This window comes from Dromiciops gliroides, chromosome 4 (genome assembly GCF_019393635.1).
Source record: "Dromiciops gliroides isolate mDroGli1 chromosome 4, mDroGli1.pri, whole genome shotgun sequence".
Taxonomy (NCBI): Eukaryota; Metazoa; Chordata; class Mammalia; order Microbiotheria; family Microbiotheriidae; genus Dromiciops; species Dromiciops gliroides.
The window spans coordinates 350,596,829-350,610,100 of NC_057864.1; the positions used below are offsets into that span (position 1 = coordinate 350,596,829).

Here is a 13,272-nt window from a genome sequence, read left to right on the forward strand (position 1 = left end):
TGCTTGGCTTCATCCATTATCTCTACATGGATGACCCTTCTATCTTGATTTTTCCAGCCTTTTCCCACAATTTCCAACTTCTTGCTAAAAATTACAACCAAGATGTCCAACCCGAAACTCATCACATCTAAAAGTGATCTTACAACTCCCCACTGTTCATCCTTACTTTTCCTTCTGACTTCTTTTTTTCTGGTAATGGTACCACTTTCTCCAAATTACCCATTTTCACTAATTCCATGTAATCTTTGCATTCTCACTTTCCTCCCCACACCTAAACAGCTGCAAAAATCTTATTGATTTTCCACTTTAAATGTCTTTCAAATTCATTCATTCTCTAATGTCACTATGGCAAAGGTTCTTATTCTTCTGTTCCATTCTCACATCCAGTATCCTTATTCAGCACCATAATTAGTACCTTATTCTTAGAAAAGAAACAATAATGATTGTTATTATGGTTAGTATTTATTAAGCTCTTTAAGGTTTGTAAAGTTCTTTATGTATCTGGTTTGTCTGGTTTTTTCATTTGATCCTCACAACAACCCTGTGAGGTAGGTACTATTATTCTCTCTCATTTTTACACTTGAGGAATTGGATTGTAAGAGGCTTAAATCTATGTGATTTGTACAGGGTCACCCTATTAGTAAGTGTTTAAGGCAGAATTTGAATCCTGATCTTCTGAACTTTGCATCTGAGTCTGAGTACTATACCACCTAACTGCCCCTATAGAGGGCTCAATTGCCTTCCTAATTGTTTGTACCACTTCCTATCTTTCCTGTACATTTCCTTCAGGTGCATCTTCCCAATTCATCATTATTATATTTTATTATTTTGAAAAAAAACCTTTGATAGATCCCTGTTCCCCACTAAATTTAGTTAAAATATTTTATTCTGACATTCAAGGCTCCCTATAACCTGACTGCGACTCTCAAAACTGGCAAGGGAATCTAAACTGTTAGTCTCTTAGTTGGAAAAAAATTCTGTTATTCTTTCCTACTGTCACTCACTTTTGCTTATGTCACAGTAAAGTATCACAACATCACCATTTGAGAATTTAGTGATTGAGAAGGATGTATCTGGGCCGGTGACTTTCCTACCAGGGTGAAAGTGACACCAGAAGTCAAGATAGATCTTTGGGAAAGATGTCTTAATATTCTAAAATCACAACTCAGTTATGTGATAGGGTTTCATATCAATCAATAAGCAATGTGAATGAATTATGGGTTGATGTAGCATCACAGAATTAATTGTAGAATTAGAGTTGGAAAGGACCTTATGACCTTAGAGGCCATCAATATGTCACCCTCATTTTACCTATGAGGAAACTGAAGCCCATAAAAGGTAAGTCAGTTGTTCATGGCCACAAGAGTAGTGTCTGAGAAAAGATTTGAAATCCACATCTTCCTGACTTCAAATTCATGACTCTGTCTGCTATCTTGTTATCTCTGTGTCCAATTTTCACTTATATTTTAGTAGTGATAATAACTTAGCCTCAAAATTAGGTATCCCCTGAAAGGCAGGTATAAATATGGGGAGGAAAAATATGCCTAGATGGAGAATAAGAGAAGATGTATCCTTTGAAATATCCAGTGGGGGGCACTTACTTGATAAGAGCAAAATTTAGTCATGGATGAGCAGCAAAGACAAACAAACCAAAAACCCCACCAACTTCTCATCTCTTTTCTTTGCTGGTCCATCTTTCCTCTTGGCTCTTCCAAATACAACCTCTTGACTATGACTTTGGCTATAAAGGCCTTTCGGACCAAAAGGTATGCATGTGGAACCAATATATATATAAAATAACAGTTAGCAGTAATAGAGGAATTATATCCACTTTTCTTTTTAAAAATTCTCTTCAGTGATGGGATTTCCTTTATAGAACAACATGTAACAATAATTTTGTTTTGCGAGTACCTTAAAAGTGAAATGATAAGTGGGCAACAAAAACATTTTTACTAAATCAGTGTAAGTCCTAGTACCTAAAGTATGGTAATGACTTTGGTCCGCTTGGATTTCCTTGTGTCTAACTAATTCAGGAATGTGTTCATTGTGAAACTTTATCAAACTGTTCTTCCTTTCCTCAGTTTTCTTTTAGTGTTGGTTGTTTGCCCATTATAACTGCCCTCTCTGAGGGCAGGGACAGTTTCATTTAGTCTTTGTATCCCTAGCAATTGGCACAGAACCTTACATATATTCAACCCATACAAGTATTTGCTGAATTGAATCTGTAGCAAATATTTCATTTCCTTGTATCCACCGTGATGTTACCAGAATAAAGAATGGCACCAAAGAACATGGTAGTTTCACTCATTTCAAGGGGTCCTGCACAAATCCTGTTTTACTTGAATTCTATTTGCTTAGAAGATCATGTTGAGAACTTCCTCCCTCCTATAGTAGCTGACTACTGACTTCTCTTGTATTTCTCCTTTCCCTCAGGGAGATGATGATCTCTGTGGCCCTTGGACAGGTGTTATCCTTACTTATCTGTGGCATTGGTCTAACCAGCAAGTACCTGTCTGATGATTTCCATGCCAACACTCCAGTCTTTCAGAGTTTCCTTAATTACATCCTTCTGTTCTTGGTCTACACCACAACACTAGCTGTCAGACAAGGTAAGTTGATATGATGGGAGTCACAGATCGCAGAGTTATAGACATGGGTGATAGCCAGTTACATTTTAAGAAATACTTAGAATTGGGATGATAAGGGCTAAGGTATTCCTGTTCTGTTATATTATTACTTTGGATATCAGCAGAACAAGTCAGAGTCCCAAATTCTTTCTTTTCTCTTTTTGTGATGATGCAGCAAATTAAATGAATGAATAAATCATAATGGAGCATGAATATTGAGGATTCAGCAGAGGGAAGAAAAGCATGTGTAGGCTGAATTGTAAAATCACTCACCCCGTGACTCTCTTTAAATATTCCTAATGTTTCTCCCTGATTCTTAGTGGAAGTTCTCACTGATATGCCTGGGCAGATATATGTATACATATAAGAAGACACAAAACACCTGTCCTACTCATACCTCTTTATTTAGGTGAATTCATGATCTGCAGAGAAATAGCCTGGATTGTGTTGACTTTGTTAAGGCAATCATCAGCAAAAAAAAAAAATCTGTTTTAAGGCAACAAAATAAATATTTTAGAAACAAATCAGGATATATACATAGCTTTGTATATTTTTGTACAGTTACATCTCTAGAGATTTATACATGCACTTTTACAGTTAGCTTCTATTTGTTTATCTGTGTATATGTGTATGGATTTTGTGGGAGTTGTTTGTTTTGGCAGGGGAGGGCTGAAAGCAATTAGCAAACTACAACCTGCTGGCCAAATCTGGCCCACTTCCCTGTTTTTGTACAGCTCATGAGCCAAAAATGTTTTTTTTTAAACTTTCCAAAAAATAATTAAATAAACAGCATTTTAATAAATAAATCTAAATAAATAATTACAATTTCAGACCGATTAAATAATTAAATGGCACACTCTAAATTTATTTTTAAATATAAAAAGTAGCTAGGGCAATTAATAGTGTCAGGTCCTGGAGTCAAAAAGATTCATATTCCTGAGTTTAAATCTGACCTCAGACATTTACTAGCTGTGTGGCCCTGGGTAAATCACTTAACCCTGTTTGTCTCAGTTTCTCATCTACAAAATGAGCTGGAGAAGGAAATGGCTAAACTACTCTGGTATCTCTGCCAAGAAAACCCTAAATAGGGTCAAGAGTCAGACATGACTAAACAACAACAACAAAAGCACTCTTAGCTCTTGGGTCATACAAAAATTGGCCAGTGTGTCAGATTTGACTGTTAGGTCATAGTTTGTCCATCCATTTTGTGGGAAATTTCCTATAAGGAAAACTTTCTCTATGGATATAGCTCTGTAACTGTTTTGCTTGTAACTCTTTTGTTTGGAACACTGAATGGTTAAGTCACTTACTGAGAGACACACACAGCCAATATCAAATAGAAAACCAGAATCCATGTCTTCATGATTCTGAGACCAGTTCTCAATCCACTATGCCATATGGTACCTGCTGTGTGTGTATCTAAGGATGTATCTATGCAAACATCTTATGACCCAGTATATTTATTATTATGGTTCAGGAAATACCATATTTTGTCTTATGCAAAATGATACAAAATAGGCATTTGAATAGCCTCTGAAATCAAATTGTATTGTGTTTTTTCAAAGGAAAACATAAAATACCAGTGGAGAGTCTTATTTTGTTGTTTTTTTTTCAATTTTGTTTTATTTTTTTTTCAGTCAACATAGGTTTATTAGTCATTGTGGTTGAATTTGTTGTTGTTATTTAAGTTTTATATCATCAGGCTAAATTGCCATGAATAATGAAGATTCGTTTGAAATCAAGCTATTCACAATACAGGGGAAACTGGAGACAAGGAATACACTAGGAAGGAAATTATAGACAGTGAATTAGATATATGACTAGAGTATGATAAAGATGAGATATCTCATCTTGGAATCATCTCTCACTGGAGTCAACCCCCACATTCGGCATTAATTTTTTTTTACAAAAGGGGAGACTGAAAGAAGTCAAAGAATAGAAATAAAAATGATTAAGGAAAAATTAGAGATTTGCTGATGAGAGAAGATTAAAGAAGTGAAACATTCTCAAATGGAGAAAGTATGCAAATAATTTAAAATCACTTGGTGTAAGAATGAAGCACTGTGAAGAGGGGAAGATTATTTAGTTTTGTATGAAATAAAGCAGGGTAAAGAATCATGTACAAACATTTAATCAGATTCTATCTCAGTACCATCTTTTCCATCTGTGCCCTCTCCTCTGCCCACATGGCTAGCTCCCTATTTCAGGCCCTCATCACCTTTCATCTAGACTTTGGTAATTTCCTCTTCCACACACCATAGTGTCTATGGAGTATTCAGAGATGAGTAGTACTTTTGGTGTGAGGGCTGCTGTGCATTTAGATGCTCTCTGAATTTGACATAGAGATTTCTGCCTCTTTGAAATTAGGCTTCCCCCACTTCCCTACCCTCTTCATGTATGCTGCATACTCTCTCCTTATCTCTCCCTTTCAGAATCTTTTTTTTTCCCTTCAAGACACAGCTAAGGTCTCTCCTTGTCAGTGAAGCCTTCCTTCTTCCTCCCTTCCCTTCTAAAATGTTCCTAGTGCATTTGTCACTTTCTCTCCTTTACTCCCTTCATACTCCTCCATATATTAGATTTATCTTTGTACATATCCTGCCTGATACCCTCAAAAAAGTGAGTAAACTTCTTGAAGTCACTTATTATAGTATCCTTGAATCTCCCTAGTGCCATGCACCTACCAGATTATTAACAAATCTTTATTGAATTGAATTCTTGAATTTTTATCCCCTCCCAAACTCTCCAAGTCTGATCCCATTCATGGCTTCATGTAATCTACATTTTTCAGGTGTGGTATAGCATTAGTGCAAGCATCCTTAAGATTCTCTATTTCTGGAGGCAGCTAGGTGACACAGAGGATAAAGCACTGGCCCTGGATTCAGGAGGACCTCTGTTTAAATTTGGCCTCAGACACTTGACGCTTACTTACTAGCTGGGCAAGTCACTTAACCCTCATTGCCCTGCAAAACAAAACAAAACAAAACAAAACAAAAAGATTCTCTATTTCCAATTTCTATACATAATTTGGGTAATATTATTAGACAGAATGATGGGTAGAAGGATGGATGGACAGACAGATGGATGGAAAAACAAGTATAATAAGCAGATGGAAAGAGAGTCAGGAGAATAGATGGATAAATATATAGTCTATATAGATAAATGTGTTTTTTATATAATATATATGTTATGTTTATAAATAAAACAGATTTTCAAACCTAATCCCTTCACTGTTTAAAAGTGTACATATTTACAGCAAGCTATAATGTAAGAAGGGCCCAAATGTTGATAAAAAAGGTATACTATGAAGTCTTACCAAAAGTTTAACTCAAAGTTTAAACTGAACTCATCTACCAAATACATCTATAATTCATTTGTCTCTGGCCCAATTTCATACTTGTGCTTTGTTCCCTTCATTGTTAATGTTCCATCAAGACTGGTTCTTTGCCACCAATAATATGTTCTGAATTTCCTACCTTACAAGTTGTGTGTCTAGTCTTCCTTTTCCTAGGAGCTAATGCCATGTTGGCTTGAGCTCCCTCCAGATGGGCATATAACTCCAAGAATTCTAGCTGGCAGTACATGAAGAAACATTAGATGAATATAGTTATCCAGAAAAAGCATCAACTTCAGAAAGGAACTGTGTTATGTTTCCCCCTAAGAAGAGCAAGATGAGGCCCATGTTGCAATTTGGAGAAAGTTGATAACTTGGATGAAGTTCAAATAAGCATTAACTTCAATAGACTTTTTTTTCTCTCTGCTAACGACTTAGTTCATTAACTGAAGTTTCCCAAACTCTTGGATATGCCTAAATAATTTCTCATAAATAGATTTTAGCTGGGATTATTTTTCCCCTTGGAAGTCTTGGGCAGGGAGAATTCCTAGCTCACTCTAAAAGTTCAGAAACCCCAAAACTGATAAAAAGGGAAGAATGAACAGGGCTTGGGGCCATGTTCAATAAGAAATTATTAACCACCTACTCTGTACAAGGTACTGTATTAGACATAGGAGTTGTAAAGACAAAGATAAAGCACTCTCTGTTCTCGATAAACTTCCATTTTCCTGGAAAAGGAGAAATGTGTATTCTAATAAATAAATATAAAATGTATACAAAGTAACCTATGCTAAAAATGCAGAGATCTGGTAAAACATTTTGTATGAGGGGTGGTACTTTCAGTTGACCCTTGATTGGCATGAGGTACAGCCTATGTAAAGGCATCTTTTCGAGAAGATGGAATTCAATGAATAGAGAACAACAGGTAAGTGAAGTGATTTAGTTCATTTGCAATAGTCTTGTTTCTGTAGATGTATAGTATACATATTTGCACATACATAAAACACATATTTTATCTATACAGAATATGGATTTATTTGTATGTTCATCTCCCTAGGTGGAGGTGAAAATGGGCTGGAAGCATATACTACTCAAAGGAGAATAACACTTAGAGCTGGAAACAACCTCATTAATCATCTAGTCAGCAAACTGTGACCTAAAGAGGTTTTACATTTTTAAACAACAAATAGGCAGAGGTCTGGATTTTGCCCTAGGTCATAGTTTGTCCAACTATGTCCAACTAGTCTAACTCATAAAGTCTCAGATAAACTTGCTTGTTCAAGGTCACAGGTACAGTAAGCAGAAAAGACTCAAACCCAGTCCTAGATGTTGTTGTTTGTCCTTCATTCTCAAAGAAGATCAATGACATCAGGAAGGTCATGTCTTGACTTGCAAGTGAAATGGATTTAAGTGAGGTGGAACTGTGCAAAATCACCAGCCTTACTCTCTCCTCCAGAGCTGTCTGGGTCCCTTGACAAGACATAAAACAGGATAACTTGGAGATGGCCCAGGTTGCAATGGGAGGCCTTGGCCTTTTTAAACTTAGGTCTTTCCTAGGACTCAGTTCATCTGAGGCAACACTCAGTAAATGATTAAGGCTAGGTAAGAAAGGAGGCAAAAAAAGGCCTCTTTTATCCACTCAAAAAAATCAATCTGGGAGGGAAAGACCTTTAGGGTTTCTGGACAGAACAAAAACAAGTGCTATTTACACTTACTCTGAGCCATCAAACCCAAACCCAATCATAGACTGAGTTTGATCAAATGAGATATTTTAAAACCACCTGGCATATAGTAGGCACTTAATAAGTGTTCTTTTTTCCCACTCCAAATACAACAATCTTTCCACCATACAGTGCTGCTCTTTTTTTTTCTTTTGGAAAATTGAAAAGTCCACACTCTCACTTTTGCTTTATGGATGGCCATAGGTATTGACCAACCTTCCATGAGGAATATTACAAAATACTCTTCCCATATTTCCCCTTCATTTTATTCCTCTTCTCCTTCCTATTGATTCCTCTCCATTTTTTTAACGGGACAATGGGGTTAAGTGACTTGCCCAGGGTCACACAGCTAGTAGTTGTCAAGTGTCTGAGGCCAGATTTGAACTCAGGAACTCCTGAATCCAGGGCCGGTGCTTTATCCACTGCGCCACCTAGCCATCCCAATTCCTCTCCATTTTTATCTGCACTTTCTCACCCCACCCCCCAAAGTATTGAATGCGGGGGAGGTTGATGCTTGACTTCAGGATGCCTAATTAAGTTTGCAGAGAGTAAAACAGTCACTTTGATTCTTTTGTCTTCCTCTTTCAGGCCAGATCCTGAGATGTGTAAAAAGAAAGAGATCAATAACCAAAGCAACAAAACATTAAGAAAGACCAGCTGTTTTACCTAGAGATCTTGGAAGGGAATATTGTTTCCATGACTGAATATCCATGCACTAATAATACAAATACTGGCTATAAATATTATTTGTAACTGGTTCTTCAGGTTTTGATTTTTCAAAGAAAATAATTTTTACAAGCACTTCCAGTTTAAAATAAAAAGCTTCACACTGAGAGTGATCTTAAGAATGCAGCTTGTGGCTCAGCAAATTCCTGAGACATAGGAATTGAAATATTCATTACATATTTTACAAGGACACACAAAAGGGATAAGGCCATAAGAATGAATAATCCTGATAGAAATCAGAAATGAATTTCATCCATTGAGTGTTCTCAAAACAATAATGAGAGAGGACCTAGAGGCATTCTTACTCTAAGCAAGAAAGATTTTCAATCAGAACATTGATGTCTATTAGGTGGAGGCCTGCACATACTCCTGCACAAGCTGTTCCTTAAGCTTGAAATGAACTCCCTAAACTTTTCTATCTGTTGAAATCCTTTTCTTGATGGTCTGCTTCAGGTGCTATCTCTTCCATTATCTGCTTCCCTGCTCTGCTCTCCCTTATCCAGCCATCTGGGGGGAAAAAATCCTCACTTTTAAAAATTCCCTGAGAACTTTGTTTTATTTTACTCTCACACCTACCCCACTCTGCCTTATATTAATACCTATCTGTAAGCATGTTATATCCTGATTATTAGATTATAAGCTCCTTGTGAAGGAATGAATTATAAAGCATTTATCAAGTGCCAAGCACTGGAATAAGCAATAGAAAGAGCTGGACAGCTCCAGCTCTGAAAGAGTCCGCCTTCTCATTTTTCAGAAAAACAACTCGGAAAAGGAAGTTCAGCAGGCATGATGAAATAAACACTCAGAAAAACAACAGTTCAGCTGCAGGGCCAATGGGAAGGACCAGGCATCCTTAGGTTAGCCCAGGAGGTCAAATAACAGTGCCAGACATCCATATGTCATAGGTACAAGGCAGAGACTGTTGTTTTTCAAGATTACATCTTCAGTCTAGCTTAGTGCTTTGGACAGAATAAGTACTTACTGAATGTTTGTTGGATGGAATTTAAATTGCATCTCATTTCTAAGGAGGAAGGTTTGAGGGCATCAAGTCAGCTTAGAAGTTTTATGTTTGTGAACTACCTGGTTGTCTTTAAAGAAAGTTAAGTAATGGAGGTTGTTTGTAAGAAATATAAGAAATGTCCTTATTACCACACTCAGTTGACATACCATCCTATCCCCTCACAATCCTTTTAGATGCATTCTCATTCAAACATGAGCCAGAAAAATACTCTTTGGGGCAAGTATTCCATTCAAATTAAGTCATTCTGAAGAATGGACAATGATACCATACAGAGACCCTTAGCATTTCATCTTCTATTAAATGATCCCAATTGGTCACATGAGATTATACAAAATATAATAGGAAAATGTAAGAAATAAAATACTCTAACTCAATTAAGACTGACAAGTATGAGGAATAAAATGCAAGATGGAAAGCCCTTTCTGAGATAAAGTAAAAAAAAATAAGAAGTATGGACTACACACTCATTATGATCATAAGAAGGAAGTAAATAAGAATAAATAGCTAAAGGATCCTTTTAGAGGCTTCCAGAGAATAATAACAATAATGGTAATAACAATGGTGATGAAGCAGAAGGAGAAGAAGGAGAATATAATGATGATGATATTGTACCAACTATGTGCCAGGCACTATGTTAAGTACTTTACAAATATCTCATTTGATCCTTACAATAACCACATGAGTTAGGTGCTTTTATTATCCACATTTTTACAGCTGAGGAAGTTGAGGCAGACAGCAGTTGTGACTTGCTCAGGATCACACAGCAACTCAGTGTCAAAGACTGGCTTTGAACTCAGGTACATCTGATTGCAGGCCCAGTGTTCCATCCACCTATTGTTGTTGTTTGTCCTTCCTTCTGGAAGACGACCATGACATTAGGGTGATGTCATGACTTGCACTGAATTGAATTTATGAGGGAGGGCTGTAGAAGATCACCAACCTCACTCTCTCCTCCAGAGCCATCTGAATCCACTGGCAAGATAAACAACAGGATGACTGGAGATGGCCCCAGATGTTTTTAAGGCTGTTAGGGTTGTGACTTGCCCAAGGTCACACAGCTAGTAAATGTCTGAGATGAGATTTGAACTCAGGTCCTCCAGATTCCAGGGCCAGTGCTTTACCCACTGTGCCACCTAGCTGCCCCTCTATCCATCTAGCTGCCTAAGTGACAGAAAGTGTTATTATATGCTGAACATTGAAATTAACTAATTTTAATGTAAATGGTCATAAAACAACCACTTGTATTAATGTTATTCGTAAGTGTTTAATTAAAATGCTTCATACAGCATCTTTTGGAAAGCCATAGAATGGTTGGAAACACCATTAAACTGTCATTATCTATGTGCAGATTGCAGCATTTTATATTACATCATATTGGATATTCCTTTGTTTCCCCCCAGACACTCCCTCCCTAATAAAAAAAAACTGTTTACATTTAAATGGTATTCTAAATACACAACACCAGGGTTCAGCAAAAGACATCAATAGCAGAGCTATGGCATGACCTTAAATCTTGTGCCTCCCAAATCTGGTTGATTCCTATTAAAAGCACCATGAGTGTGATTGTCATTGACTCATACTATAGTGATGACCAGTCTGCCTCTGTGATTCTGTCCCTTGCCTTAATATCAATTAGTCTTAAAGTTAATTTTAATAAGTACTGAGAAATAAAGGAGGGAGATAAGAATGGAACCTGAAACAGTGGAGGTGGGGGGAAAAAAAACTAAACACCAAATTCAAGATCCCTAGAACTTTCTCTCAGTAAAGAAAGGATTTTTAACCTTTTTTGTGTGTTGACTCTTTTGGGACACAGCAAAGCCTACAGACCTGTTTTCAGAACAGTGTTTTCAAATAAATAAAATAAATGCTAAATTCCAGTTAGAGGTAAGTGAAATAAAGATGTAATATTTTTCCTCCTAGACTCCCTGAAATCTATTCATCAACCCCTAGGGAGTCTCTGGAACTTAGGTAAAGAACCCCTGCAGTTGAGAAAAGTCCTAAATTCTAATTTTGGCTCACATCCAGGTAATTTTAGAAACCTTAAATAAATCATCCCCTAGGCCAGGGTTAGAGAGTCATCAAAATAAGAAAACACTTTGTCATTGTAAATGATGAGTTACCAATCCTGTGGGAGTGTTGAAGAAAGTGCTACTGTCACTTATTTAAGACTGATGAAGTAATATTCATTACAGCCTCTAAAAGTTTCCCTAAGGGGAAACCTCTTTTCATGGTCATTGATACACAGAATTTATTTGTACTTTTTTTTTCAGTGGTGTGGAAGGTATTAGAAACTGCTATAATTGGCCATAAAAAAAGAATTTTCTTCAGGGATAGGTAGATTGTATCCTGAATGGATAGTTTCTAAGTCATCTCAGTGTGGCATAAAGAGGGCTAGACTTGGAATCAGAAGACTTGGGTTGAAATCTCAATTCTGCCACTTACTAGATATGACCCTTGGCTCATTACTTAGATTTTGTTCACCTATTTTTTTTCCTTTTCTGTAAAAATTGGGGGGGGGGATAATACATTGAATTTTTACAACCTTAATGGGTTATTCTCTAGAGAATACATAATAGACTTTTCATGTAAATTTCTTTTTTTTACTTCCCTCCCCCCACACTAATTATGGCTACCATTAGACATAAATATAGGGTGAGCCAATAGTCATGAAGTCAAAAAGGGGTTTCAATATTTAGTAACACCTTTATTTTTTGTTTTTAATTTACAATACCATAGCATTATATACAGTATATATAGGAAATAAATATGTATGTGTGTATATAGGAAATAAAAAATAATTTTCAAAAAGTTATTAAAACATCTGACTCTTTCTTAACTTTTGGCCTACCCTGTGTGTCTATGCACATGCATGTGTATATATATATATACATGTACATATATGTGTATATATACATATATGTATGTAAAACCACTCTATATATGCTATTTGTCAGTTCTTTCTGACTTAGTGACTAGTCACTCAGAGTTGTTCTTAAAACAATATCACTGTTGCTATATATACCATTCTCTTGGTTCTGTGTATTTCATTCTTCATTATTTTTTACAAGTCTTTTCATGTTTTTCTAAGATAATTTAGTTTATCATTTCTTATAGCAGAGTAGTATTCCATCACAATTATGTATCACAACTCGCTCAGCCATTCTCCAATTGACAGACATACCCACAATTTCCAATTCTTTGACACCATAAAGAAAGCTGCTACAAATATTTTAGAACATATAGGTTCTTGGGGCAGCTAGGTGGCACAGTGGATAAAGCATTGGCCTTGGATTCAGGAGGACTTGAGTTCAAATCCAGCCTCAGACACTCCACACTTACTAGCTGTGTGACCCTGGGCAAGTCACTTAACCCTCATTGCCCCACCAAAAAAAAATCCAAAACCAGAACATATAGGTTCTTTTCCTTTTTCCCTAATCAATAATCAAGATTAATAATTAATCAAGTAATTAATTAACTGATCATCAAGATGATTATCTTGATAATGGTAACAGTAGCTGACATTCACACAAGGCTCAGAGGGTTGTTGTGAGATAATGCATATCTGAAGGCTTTGTAAACCTTAATGTGCAAAATGTAACCTACCATTATATTGTTATTACTGTTAGACTATATTTTCCATGAGAGGAAGAATTATATTTGCTTTAAACCTCTTCTTTCCATAGCATTGGGCTTAATGCTTAATAAATATTCATTGAATTGCCATTAGTTTTTTTGGGTGAATCTCCAGCTGACCCTTTGTGTTATAGGGAAATTGATTTTAAAATATATTAATGAAACTCACCATTTATTAAAGGAATTCCCACCTCTATCAAAAAAGGCAGCCTA

General features: G+C 36.3%; 1 protein-coding gene across 1 annotated transcript in view; it reads left to right on the forward strand.

Annotated features, from left to right (window-relative positions):
* The window catches only part of SLC35F1 (solute carrier family 35 member F1), a 584,647-nt gene that overhangs the window by 345,687 nt on the left and 225,688 nt on the right, over window positions 1-13,272 (forward strand). The window contains exon 2 of the mRNA XM_043963476.1: window positions 2,434-2,609. Coding sequence (XP_043819411.1) covers window positions 2,434-2,609 — 176 coding nt within the window. The remainder of the gene's footprint in view (window positions 1-2,433; window positions 2,610-13,272) is intronic.